General features: G+C 35.8%; 1 protein-coding gene across 1 annotated transcript in view; it reads right to left on the bottom strand.

The window, feature by feature from the left end:
• Window positions 1-12,605, bottom strand: part of TESK2 (testis-specific kinase 2) — a 138,880-nt gene that overhangs the window by 98,595 nt on the left and 27,680 nt on the right. The window contains exon 2 of the mRNA XM_018043579.1: window positions 6,335-6,646. Within this exon, the coding sequence (XP_017899068.1) occupies window positions 6,335-6,556 (222 nt within the window). The 5' untranslated portion in view covers window positions 6,557-6,646. The remainder of the gene's footprint in view (window positions 1-6,334; window positions 6,647-12,605) is intronic.

Consider the following 12,605-nt stretch of genomic DNA (forward strand, 5'->3'; position numbering starts at 1 on the left):
CTCTGAGAGACATACTCAGAATAAAATTTGACCAAATATCTAGGCACCATCTGGCCCAGTTAAGTCAACATATAAAATTAACCATCATGCTAGAGATTTTGAAAAGACACACAGTAAAAGTCATCATCCATACTGCATAAAAATAGTTCTTAACAAAATAGGAGGTTTTTTTATTACAATTTTGAAGATTGAACAGAAAAAGAAATATCTACTTCAGCCCCCAAATCATATCATGTTTAATTAGAAAACACTACAGGTATTCCCATTAAAGTCAGGAACAAAGACAAAGATGTCAAATACCAATATTATTTAACACTTTAGGAAGTATTAGTCAATGCTGTTTATTGAGAAAAAGTGAGATAAAAAATGGGAAATAAATTTATCATCATTCACAGATATGACTATATATCTGGGAAATCAAAGTAAATCAACTGAAAATCTATTGCAAACATTAAAAAAACTCAGTACACTGGATGCATCAAAGATTAATGTGTAAAAATTAGTAGTCTTCACAAGCAAACAACAAACAGAAGATATAACAGAAGTGCAATTGACATTTATAATTGCAGCAGAAAAAAATGAATATCCAACATCAGAAGAAATATGGAATTTAAAAAAAAATTTTTAATGTCTACAAAGAGACACAAAATACTTGAACAGATGAAAAGGTATGCCATATGCTTATATAAAAAAATAATAATTCTCTAAATTAATCTATACATTTACTCAAATCTCAATAAAAGGGTAATAGGATTTTTTTGGAGAAGGAAATGGCAGCCCACTCCAGTGTTCTTGCCTGGAGAATCCCAGGGACGGGGGAGCCTGGTGGGCTGCTATCTATAGGGTCGTACAGAGTGAGATAGGACTGAAGCGACTTAGGAGCAACAGCAGCAGGATATTTTTAGAAACCAACAAACGCATTTTAAAACTCACAATAAAAATAGGGAAGAATTGCCAAGAAAATTCTGAAAAGGAATAATAATGATGAAGACTAGACTAACCAGATATTTAAAAAAAGTTGAAATGATTAAATTATTATAACAGTGTATTACGGTAGACAGGCCAATGCAACAGAATAAAGTCTAGAAAGACACCAAAATACATACTGAGAAAAATTCAGGATAGAATAAAGGTGACACTTCCAATCAGTGAGAAAAATATTAAATATACATTAAATGTTGCTGGTACAACTGAGTAGGATCTTAAAAAACAAATTCCAGATAGATCAAACATTTAAACATAAGTAGTAATACCATAAAAGTGATAAGAAAAAAATTATAATGTTATTTATAACATAGGAGTATAGAGAGCTTTTTTAATAATAAAAGAAACAGAAGGCAATAAAAAACAAACTGAACTATTTCTACATTGCAAAAAATTGTTAAAAACTAACTTAAAAAGCACTACAATCTTAGAAAATACAATTCATAGCACGCATAAAAAGAAGTTCTACAAAACTAAGATACTTGTAGAAGAATGAGTACTATACGCCATGTAGAATTCTAAGCACTCAGGATACAGCAGTGCAGAGATAAAAAGAGATTTAAAAAAGAAACCTGCCCTCATAGAACTTACACTACCTCTACCATGGAGCAGGTAAGTAAGTAGGTAAATAATAGATAATTGATATATAAACATGCACACACACATACACATACAGACATACATGTATTTGCCTACATAAGTACAAAATATCTCTAGAAGGACATGTAAGAAAGCACTAAATACCAGTTACCTAGAGAGAAGAAAACTGAGGGGCAGAAAAAAGCAAATGATTTTTCATTGAATAACCTTTTACACCTTTTAAGTTTATACTATGTGATTTTTAAAATAAATTCAATTAAAATTACACAAAATTAGATGTTCAAAGAAAAGCAGGAACAGGATATTTGAAACAAAAGAGAAGTGCACTTAAGAAACACAAATAGAAAGTCTACAAAACTCCCATCACAAGAAAAAAAGAATCTGCAAATACATGACGTGATGGACGTTAACTAAACCTATTATGGTAATCATTTCACAATATATATTCATATGAAATCATATTATACACTGAAAATTAATACACTGTTATATGCCAACTGTATCTTAATAAAATCTAAAAGAAAAAAGCTAAAAAAAGAGAAAGTCTAGAAAAGAAAAACATAGCAACTGAAATTAAAAAATCTCAAAAGCAGTTTGAATAGTAGAGTAGGCCCCAAATGAAAAGAAAGTAAATAGGAAAACAGGCTGAAAATCACCAGCACACTCCCCCCTAAAAAAAACTAGCACAAAAAGGCAAAGAAACAAAAACACGAGAGAAAAATTAAGAGACATGAAAGATAGCACGAGACAATCCAATATACATGTAATGGGACCTTAAGAGGCCAAAGAAAAGAGCAGAATTTTAAAAGATAAAATGTCCAAGAATTTTCTAGAATTTAAGACACATGGTTCTTAAAATGAAGGAATAAACCACATTCTAAGCAGAATAAACAAAAATAAATCAGCTCCGAGACCAATATAATCAAAACCGAACAAAGAAGAAAAAATAATTCTAAAGGCTGATTAAAAAGGGTAAGCAACCAAACTAACAACTAACTTAGTGACAACAGAGGTGAATTAAAAAAAGACGAAAAAAGGGAAGAATAATTTTAATGTGCTGAAGAAAATGCTGTCCTAAATTCAATACTCATTAAATTATCATTTAAGAGTTTATTCAGTGTAAAGATAGAATAACAATAAATATAAATAGATTACAATTTCTCTGTCTCTTTATGGGCAAATTTAATTTTGGATCAAAAAAATTAAATATAAAACTATTTCACAGGACATACATAAAAAATGTACTATCACAGACAGAATAAAAATAGAGATAGAAAAAGACATACTGGGAAAATAATAACCAAAACAACAGATAAATGCATATAGTGAGGAAGAAGGTATATAATATTGATATCAGATAGAGTAGAAATCAAAGCTAACAGCATAAAGTGGGACAAAAATAGAAAACTAGCATTTATAAAATATACAATCTATCTACAGTGTACAATCCAATAATAAACAAGAATTTCTATTAATATATACTTCACCAAATGGACTATAAACAAAATAACCACACTGACAGAAACACAAGGAGAATCTATAAACACATTAGGAAATATTAATAGACTTTTTTCAAAGAAATAGATTAGACTATAATAAATAAGGTCATATAACATTTGAATAACAATACAAAAGCTTAATCTAATAGAGGTACACAGAACTTCATGCAATCAAACAAACAGAAATTCATATTTGTTTCAAATATATTTGTGGCATTCAAGAAAATCTGACCTTGTGCTATATCGAAACAAAATCTAAATTATATTCCAGAGGCTTTCTTGATGGTCCAGTGGTTAAGAATCTGCCTTGTTGGACATTCCTGGTGGTTCAGTGGTTAAGAATTCGCCTTGCACATGGGCACATGGGTTTGATCCCCGGTCCAGGAAGATTCCACATGACACAGGGCAGGTAGGCCCTTGTGCCACAACTAATGAGCCTGAGCTCCAGACCTTGCAAGCTGCCACTCACTACTGAGCCCACCTGCTCTAGAGTCCCTGAGCCGAAACAAGAGAAGCCACTGCAAAGAGAAGCCCACGCACTGCAACTAGAGAAAGGCTGCCTGCAGCAATGAAGACCCTACACGGCCAAAAATAAATAAATAAACAACTTTGTTTAAAAAAAAAAAAAGAATGTGCCTTGCAATGCAGAGGACTCAGGTGCAATCCCTGGTCTCAGAACTAAGATTCCACATGCCGAGGATCAACTAAACCCCTGTAGACCACAACCACTGAGCTCTTGTGCCACAACTCGAGTCCCTGCAATGCAACGAAAGATCCTGCATAATCCAATTAAGACCCAACACAGGACTTCCCTGGCAGTGCAGTGGATAAGAATCTGCCTCCCAATGCAGGAAACATGGGTTTGATCCGTAGTCCAGGAAGATTCTACATGCTGTGGAGCAACTAAACCCGTGCACCACAACTACTGAGCCCATGAGCCCTCCTAGGGACTTCAGGCCACAACCACTGAAGGCCGTGTGCGTAGAGCCTGAGCTCTGCACAAGAGAAGCCACCACACTAAGAAGCCTGTGCACCACAACAGGTAGCCCCTGCTCGTTAACTAGAAAAAGCCCACAGGCAGCAACAGAGCCAGAGCAACAAAAAAAAATACATGAGATAATTAAAAAGAAAGAGCCAACCCAGCCAAATAAGTAAATATTTTAAAAAATAAATTATACTCCAAAGACAGATTTCATATAAGCCATTTTCTGTGATCATGATGCACTAAAATTAGAAATTAAATATCAAACAATTACCAAAAAGAAAATTCACCATGTAGACTTTCTAAATTTTTATTTCAATAATTCTCATATCAAAACGAAATCAAACCAAACTACATTTAGAAATGATGAGACCACACTGAAAACCTGTGATATGGCCAAGTCTAGAGGAAACTTTAAAGCTTAAGTGTATACACAAGAAAATAATAAAGACTGGGAGAAACTGAGATAAGAATAAAATTCAAAAAGCTACAAAAAGAACAAAACATCACTAGATCTAATAAGAAAGTAAATGAAAGAAAGTAATACAGATATAAGTAGAAAATAGTGAACCATAACACAAACAGAAGATAATCAGCAGAATCAAAGGTAATATTCTGACTGCTAGGTTCTGCCCAGGGTGGAGTTATCAACAGGTGTGGAAACAGACAAACTTCCCTGGGACAGGTACAAGGGCAAAGGCAGGACCAATGAGACTTCATAGCTATCCCCACAGGTCCTGGAATCCTATATTTCTTGAGCCTTCAGTTTATCAATAAACGATACCTCTTTTTTTTTCCCCCGTTTTTGGCCACATCATGTGGCTTATGGTATCTTAGTTCCCTGGCCAGAGGTTGAACCCAGACCTTGGTAGTGAAAGCACCAAGTCCTAACCATTGGATCGCCAGGGAATTCCCAACTAGCTCAATTTTTTTTTAAGCAAATCCTTTGAGAAGAAACCTAAAATAAACTTGTGTTGTTTTATTTTTAAAATAGAAGACACAAATAAACCATATTAGAGGAAGGAGGCAGATATTGATATGGTATTAATTACACTTAGGTTTGGCTGCAAACAGAGGACCAAATATTAAAAGTCTTAAGATTTTTTTCTTACAAAGAGACTCCAGGAGATAGTACAGAACCAGGCAGCTCTCTTCCATGTAGGCATGGAAGATGCAGGCTCTGTCTTGTTGCACTGCCACAGGTGGCCTCCATTTGTAGGGTTACACTATGATCAAAATGTACAACAGCAAATATGAAGGAAAAATGGATATAAGAAGTGGCAAAGGAAGAATTCCAAAAGCTCCCATACGACAATTCTGCTCATATCCTATTGGACAGAACTACTCATATAGTTAAACCCAGCTATAAGGAAAGCTAGGAAATGCCATCAGTGTGCCCAACTAAAAGATCTATTAATATGGAAGAAGGAAAACACAGCTATTGTGGAAACAAAAAACCTGTGCCACATCAATTACATAAAGTATTTATGCCCACAAATCCAAAAATTTAAGTAAGATTAATTATATCCTAAGAAAATAAAATTAACAAAAATTACTTAAGAAAGGAAAGATCCCACACAATGTGAAGCAATTAAACGTGCTCTCCTCAACTAATGAACCAACATGCTCTGGAGCCCACAAGACACAACTAGAGAGTCTATGCACCTCAAAGAAAGATCCTGAATGAAGCAACTAAGACCCAATGCAGCCAAATAAATAAATAAATATTGAATGGAAAAAAAAATTTTTTTTTTTTGGCCATGCCACAGGGCTGGTGGGTTCTCAGTTCCCCAACCACAGATAAAACACAGGCCCGGCAGTGACAGCACCAAGTTGTAACCACTGGATGACAAGGGAATTCCAGGCACAAAAGAACAAATATTATAATTCCATTATATGAGGTTCCTAGGATAGACATATTCATAGAGACATTAGGTAGAACAAATATTAACATGGGCTAAGGGTACTAGAGGGAGTTTTTCTTTTTAATGCATACAAAGTTTCCATTTTGGATGATGAAAAATTCTGGAGGAGTGGAAGATGCTCCTATGTTATTTTAATTTTTGACCAGTATGGATTATTTTTATAGTTAAAATAAATAAAATATCTTGCAAGTTAACAGATAGCTCAAGAGGAGTTTACAATACTACTCAAGATCCACAGTCCCCTGACAAGGCAAAGCCTACTTCCTAACGAAACATAGCTGTGAACTCTGCAGTGAAACTGACCCTCAACAAGACAATATGAGAATAACTGTGGCATCACTCACCTTGAACACTTCAGAGAAGAAGCCAGACCCTATTTTTTCACAGGTGAAGTCATCTAAACGTGTCAGTCTAGAAAAGGCACTTATAAGAGCTCGATATGAGGAGGGCCAAATTCTTCCCACTTGGGTCATGTTCCCATCCCCTCCACTACCACCTTCAAAATCCTCAAGACGCTCCACACGTGGAGGAAATCCTGCAATTGAATTCCGTTTGCTCCGATCCATAGTCTTCAATAATCACTTGTTTCTTCTTTTAAGAATGAATTCCATACATAATAAGTTTTTGTTGAGTTTTACTTCTCTTCTGGCTTGACACTAAACAAGAGATCAAAATAATATTTCATTAAAAACATTAATAAAAACTAAACACATGCATACAGTATATTAATGTAAAAGTACTGCCTCTCTTATAGTCTAGTTACTGATTTTCAGACCTAAAAAACACCTTATGCCTTTACCTTCAAAAAACAATGATATAGCCATGATTTACTGAGCACCTACTATCTAGGAAACAGTATGAGAGTTGTACATATGTTATGTCATTTGATTCTCAAGTAACCCATGATACAAAGATTATAATGCTTATTTTGCAGAGAGGTCAAATAATCATACAGTCACTAAATGACAGAGATAACACTAAAATGCCAGACTGTCTGATTTAAAAACTTGTACTCTTGCCAATGCCCTTCACAGTCTCACATAATTTTCTCTTCATTTGAAAAAGTCAAGTTCAAATATATAAAACAAGGATGATAAATATTTTACATTTTAAAATTATATAATTTTAAAAGAAAAAAACTATATCCAAAGGCAATTTAAAAAGCCACTCTTGATTAAACAACCCAGTCTAGCAGAAATGACCACAGAAGGCTCTACCATTCTGGTACCTGATGAACAATAAAAACAAAAGCCCACTTTTCCTTTTAGTCTGTCTCTACTACTTTTTCCCACAAGAATCAATTATATTTAGGTTTAATTAATCCATTTTGAGTTTAGTTTTGTGTTTGATGTTAAAGAATGTTCTAATTTAATTTTCTTACATGTAGCTGTCCAGCTTTCCCAGCACTTATAAAACTCTTAGAGGAAAATGTAGGCAGAACACTTGACATAAATTACAGAATTACTTTTTCAATAGATTTCCTAGAATAATGGAAATAAACAAATGGGACCAAGTTAAACTCATAAGCTTTTAAACAGCAAAGGACACCATAAAAAAAAAGACAACCTACAAAATGGAAGAAAATATTTGCCAACAATGCAATGACTAAGTGATTAATCCCCAAAATTTACAACAGCTCATACAGCTCAAAAAAAAAAAAAAAAAACAGATCTAGACAGACATTTCTCCAAAGACATACAGATGGCCAAAAAGCACATGAAAAGATGCTCAACACTGCTACTTATTAGAGAAATGCAAATCAAAGCTACATGATATCAGGCTTCCCTTGTGGCTCAATGGTAAAGAATCTGCCTGCCAGTGCAGGAGACATGGGTTTGAACCCTGATCCAGGAAGATCTCATATGCTGTGGAGCAACTAAAAGCTGTTCGCTACAACTACTGAGCCTGTGTTCTGGAGTCTGGGAGCCACAACTACTGAGTCCACACGCTGCAATTAATGAAGCCCAAGTGCCCTAGAAGCCATGTTCCACAAGGGAAGCCACCACAATGAGAAGCCCTTGCACTGCAGCTAGAGAACAGACCCTGCCTGCTGCAACTAGAGAAAACCTGTGCAGCAACAAAGACTCAGCACAGTCAAAAATAAATAAATTTTAATATATATATATATATATATATATCACCTCACACCAGTCAGATAAATACTGGACAGGGTGTAGAAAGAAGGGAACTCTCCTGTACTGTTGGTGGAAATGGTACAGTCATTATACAGAACAGTATGGAGGTTCCTCAAGAACTAAAAATACAGCTACCATATGATCCAACAATTCCATTCCTGGGATTTTTCTCGAACCTGAGAAAACCATGGTTCGAAAGGATACATGCACTCTAATGTTCATTTCAGTGCCATTTACAATAGCCAAGACATGGAAGCAACCTAAATGTCCACTGACAGATGAATGGATAAAGATGTGGTACATATATACAATGGAATATTACTCAGCAACTAAAAAGAATGAAACAGTTAGGACCAACCCAGACAGCATATTAAAAAGCAGAGACATTACTTTGCCAACAAAGGTCTGTCTAGTCAAGGCTATGGTTTTTCCAGTGGTCATGTATGGATGTGAGAGTTGGACTATAAAGAAAGCTGAGCACCGAAGAATTGATGCTTTTGAACTGTGGTGTTGGAGAAGACTCTTGAGAGTCCCTTGGACTGCAAGGAGATCCAACCAGTCCATCCTAGAGATCAGTCCTGGGTGTTCATTGGAAGGACTGACGTTGAAGCTCAAATTCCAATACTTTGGCCACCTGATGCAAAGAGCTGACTCACTGGAAAAGATCCTGATGCTAGGAAAGATTGAGGGCAGGAGGAGAAGGGGACGACAGAGGATGAGATGGTTGGATGGCATCATCAATTCGATGGACATGGGTTTGGGTGGACTCCGGGAGTTAGTAATGGACAGGGAGGCCTGGCGTGCTGTGGTTCATGGGGTTGCAAAGAGTCGGACACGACTGAGCAACTGAACTGAACTGAACTCAGTGCTATTTGCAGCAACCTGGATGGACTTCGAGGTATCGTACTAAGTGAAATCAGACAGAAAAGACAAATTTCATGTGGTATCTCTTATATGCAGAATATAAAAAATATATGATATAAACAAACTTATTTACAAAATAGAAACAGACTCTCAGACAATGAACTTATGGTTATCAGAGGAGAAGGGGGAGGGGGAGGGATAGATTGAGAATTTGGGATTGACATGCACACACAGCTATGTTTAAAATAGATAACCAATTAGGACATAGTGTATAGCACAGAATACTCTGTAATTCCCTAAACAGGAAAAGAATTTGAGAAACCATACACACATATATGTATAACTGAATCACTTTGCTGTACACCTGAAACGAACACATTATTAATCAACTATATTCCAATATAATAAAAATTAAATTAGTATTGAAAAGAACATTTTAAAAAGAATCAGTTATGAGTCCTATGCAAAATACTACATTGTGATCCTACAATTAGTGAAATGATTTGTAAATGTTATGAATACCTAACTCAGACTACCTCTACCAACCTCCAATCATGGAGAATTAGTGGCAGGGCTCACAAGACCATCCTTATACTATGACCCTGATGTAGCGAAAGCTGGTGGCCTTCTACCCAATATGGACCAATCACATTTCCTTTCCTGGCAATTTGGAATTGGAATTAAGATATTCCAGCCTCAGTCTGGCTGCTTTCTAAAATGAAAGCAATGTAAACTCAGGCGATGTTGTCCATGTCTATTTTCTACCATGCAGCCTTGAAGGCACAAAAAGCCAAGGGACTGAGGCCAATTTGTAAAGAAAAAAAGAGACAGCAAGAACTTCTTGATTTTCCTAATGTGTTCTATCTAGTTCCTGATTCCTGAGGCCTAACTGCATCCTGGCAGTTAAGGTTTCACAAGCTATCCCCATATCTTTAAATTACTTTTGCTTAAGCTAGTTTCACCAGTCTTCATAGAAAGAAGCATAATCCAAGTTCCTAAAGTACCTCTACTGAACTTCTGCCAAGAAGTGGCAACAGATCACCAGTTCAAAAATTTAACATAATAAGATCAACATTTTTAAAATTTTACAGCCAAGAGAGACCATAAAGTTCATTTTATACTTGAATAAACACAAGGACCAGAAACTGGAAATTATGTGCCCACAGCTCTAAGTTATTTACTAGCAAAGCTAGACATGGAATCAAGGATAGCGCATCTCTAAAAGTTGATCATCTGCTTCAAAATTACCCAAGGATTTTGTTTAAAACTCAGATTCCTAGGTCTCAACCTTGACCTACTACTCACTCTTGGAGTGAGGCCTGGAAATTTTACCAAGTTTCCCAGAAATTCTAATGTGCACTAAGAGTTGAAGATCCTCTACAGCAAGGAAGGAGAATATTAATAGCTTATAAAAAACCTTTTTTTAAAAAACCACCAAGAATTTCACAAGCATTTTCTCATTTAATCCTCAAAATATACCACCAAGTAGGTGTATTTTGAGAATTTTTTTGAGGATTTTCCCCAAGTTACAGAAAAAGAAATGTAGGCTCAGGAGTTAAAGTAACTTGTCTAAGGAAAAACAGCTAGTAGAATCAGCACTGTAATCAAGGTCCACCTAGAACCAAAGCTCAAGCTTTCTCCATTTCATTATTACTTAGTTCAGTGTTTCTTCCACTAAGAGAGTTAAAAGTTATAGTCATCTGCATAGAAAAGAAAATCAGGACTTGAGTGCAGAAGGCGGCCAGGCCGATTATTATTTAGACAGAGATGGAAAAGAAAAAACTTTAGAAAAATACAGAATGGGAGGAAATATTTTCAAAACAAGGCAACTGACAAGAAATTAAAAGAAACTTTACAAAAATACAGAATGGAAGAAAATATTTTCAAAACAAAGCAACTGACAAGAAATTAATCTCCAAAATATATAAACAGTTCATCCAACTCAATAGCAAAAAAAAGAAAAACTCAAATCAAAAAGTGGGCAGAAGACCTAAATAGACATTTCTCCAAAGAAGACATACAGATGGCCAACAGCACATGAAAAAATGCTCAACATCACTACTGGAGAAATGCAAATCAAAACTACAATGAGATATCACCTCACACCAATCAGAATGGGCATCATCAAAATATCTACAAACAATAAATGCTGGAGAGGATGTGGAGAAAGGGGAACCCTTCCCTGCCCTGTTGGTGGGAATACAAATTGGTAGAACCACTATGGAGAACAGTATGGAGGCTACTTTAAAAACTAAATATAGAACTACGATATGATCCTGTAATCCCACTCCTGAATCCAGAAAAAATTATACTTTGAAAAGATATACGCACCCCAACGTTCATTAAAAGACTATTTATAATAGCCAAGACATGGAAGTAACCTAAATGTTCACTGACAGAGGGATGGATAAAGAAAATGTAGCATATGTACACACACACACAAAGAAGTATTAGCCATAAAAAAGAAAGAAATAATGCCATTTGCAGCAAATGGATGCACCTGGAGATATCACGCAAACTGAAGCAAGCCAGACAGAGAAAGACAAATATGATATCATTTATATGTGGAATCTAAAAAAAAAGAAAGAAAGATACAAATGAACTTATTTATAAAACAGAAATAGACACACAGATATAGAAAACAAATTTATGATTATCAAAGGGGAAAGGTGGGAAGGGATAAATTCGGAGCTTGGGATTAACAGATATACACTGCGATATATAAAACAGATAATCAATAGGGCCTATTGTATAGCACAGGGAACTTATATTCAACACTTTTTAATAACATAGAAGGGGAAAGATTCCAAAACAGAATAGAGATATATACATGTATAATGGAATCACTGTGCTGTATTCCTGAAACTAACACAATACTGTAACTCAGCTGCTGCTAAGTCGCATCAGTCGTGTCCGACTCTGTGCGACCCCATAGATGGCAGCCCACCAGGCTCCCCCATCCCTGGGATTCTCCAGGCAAGAATACTGGAGTGGGTTGCCATTTCCTTCTCCAATGCATGAACGTGAAAAGTGAAAGTGAAGTAGCTCAGTCCTGTCCGACACCTAGCGACCCCATAGACTGCAGCCTACGGGGTTCCCCTGTCCATGGGATTTTCCAGGCAAGAGTACTGGAGTGGGTTGCCATTGCCTTCTCCGTAAATCAGCTATACTTCAATAATTTTTTAAAGAAAAAAAAAAAGATATATATACCCCAATGTTCATTGCAGCAATATTTACAATAGCCAAGACATGGAAGAAATCTAAGGCCTTCAACAGATCAATGGATAAAGATGATGTGGTATAATGTGCAATTTTAAAAAAGGGTATAAAGGAACTTTTTTACAAAACAGAAACAGAGTCATAAATATAGAAAACAAACTTACGGTTACTAGAGGGGAGAGGGTGAGAGGGAAAATTGGGAGATGTGGATTGATATATGCACACTACTATATATAAAATAGGGAACTAAAAAGGACCTCCTGTATAGCATAAGTGGAGAAGGCAGTGGCACCCCACTCCAGTACTCTTGCCTGGAAAATCCCATGGATGGAGGAGCCTGGTAGGCTGCAGTCCGTGGGGTCGCTAAGAGTTGGATATGACTGAGCGACTTCACTTT

The sequence above is a fragment of the Capra hircus genome, chromosome 3, assembly GCF_001704415.2.
Source record: "Capra hircus breed San Clemente chromosome 3, ASM170441v1, whole genome shotgun sequence".
NCBI classification, from domain to species: domain Eukaryota; kingdom Metazoa; phylum Chordata; class Mammalia; order Artiodactyla; family Bovidae; genus Capra; species Capra hircus.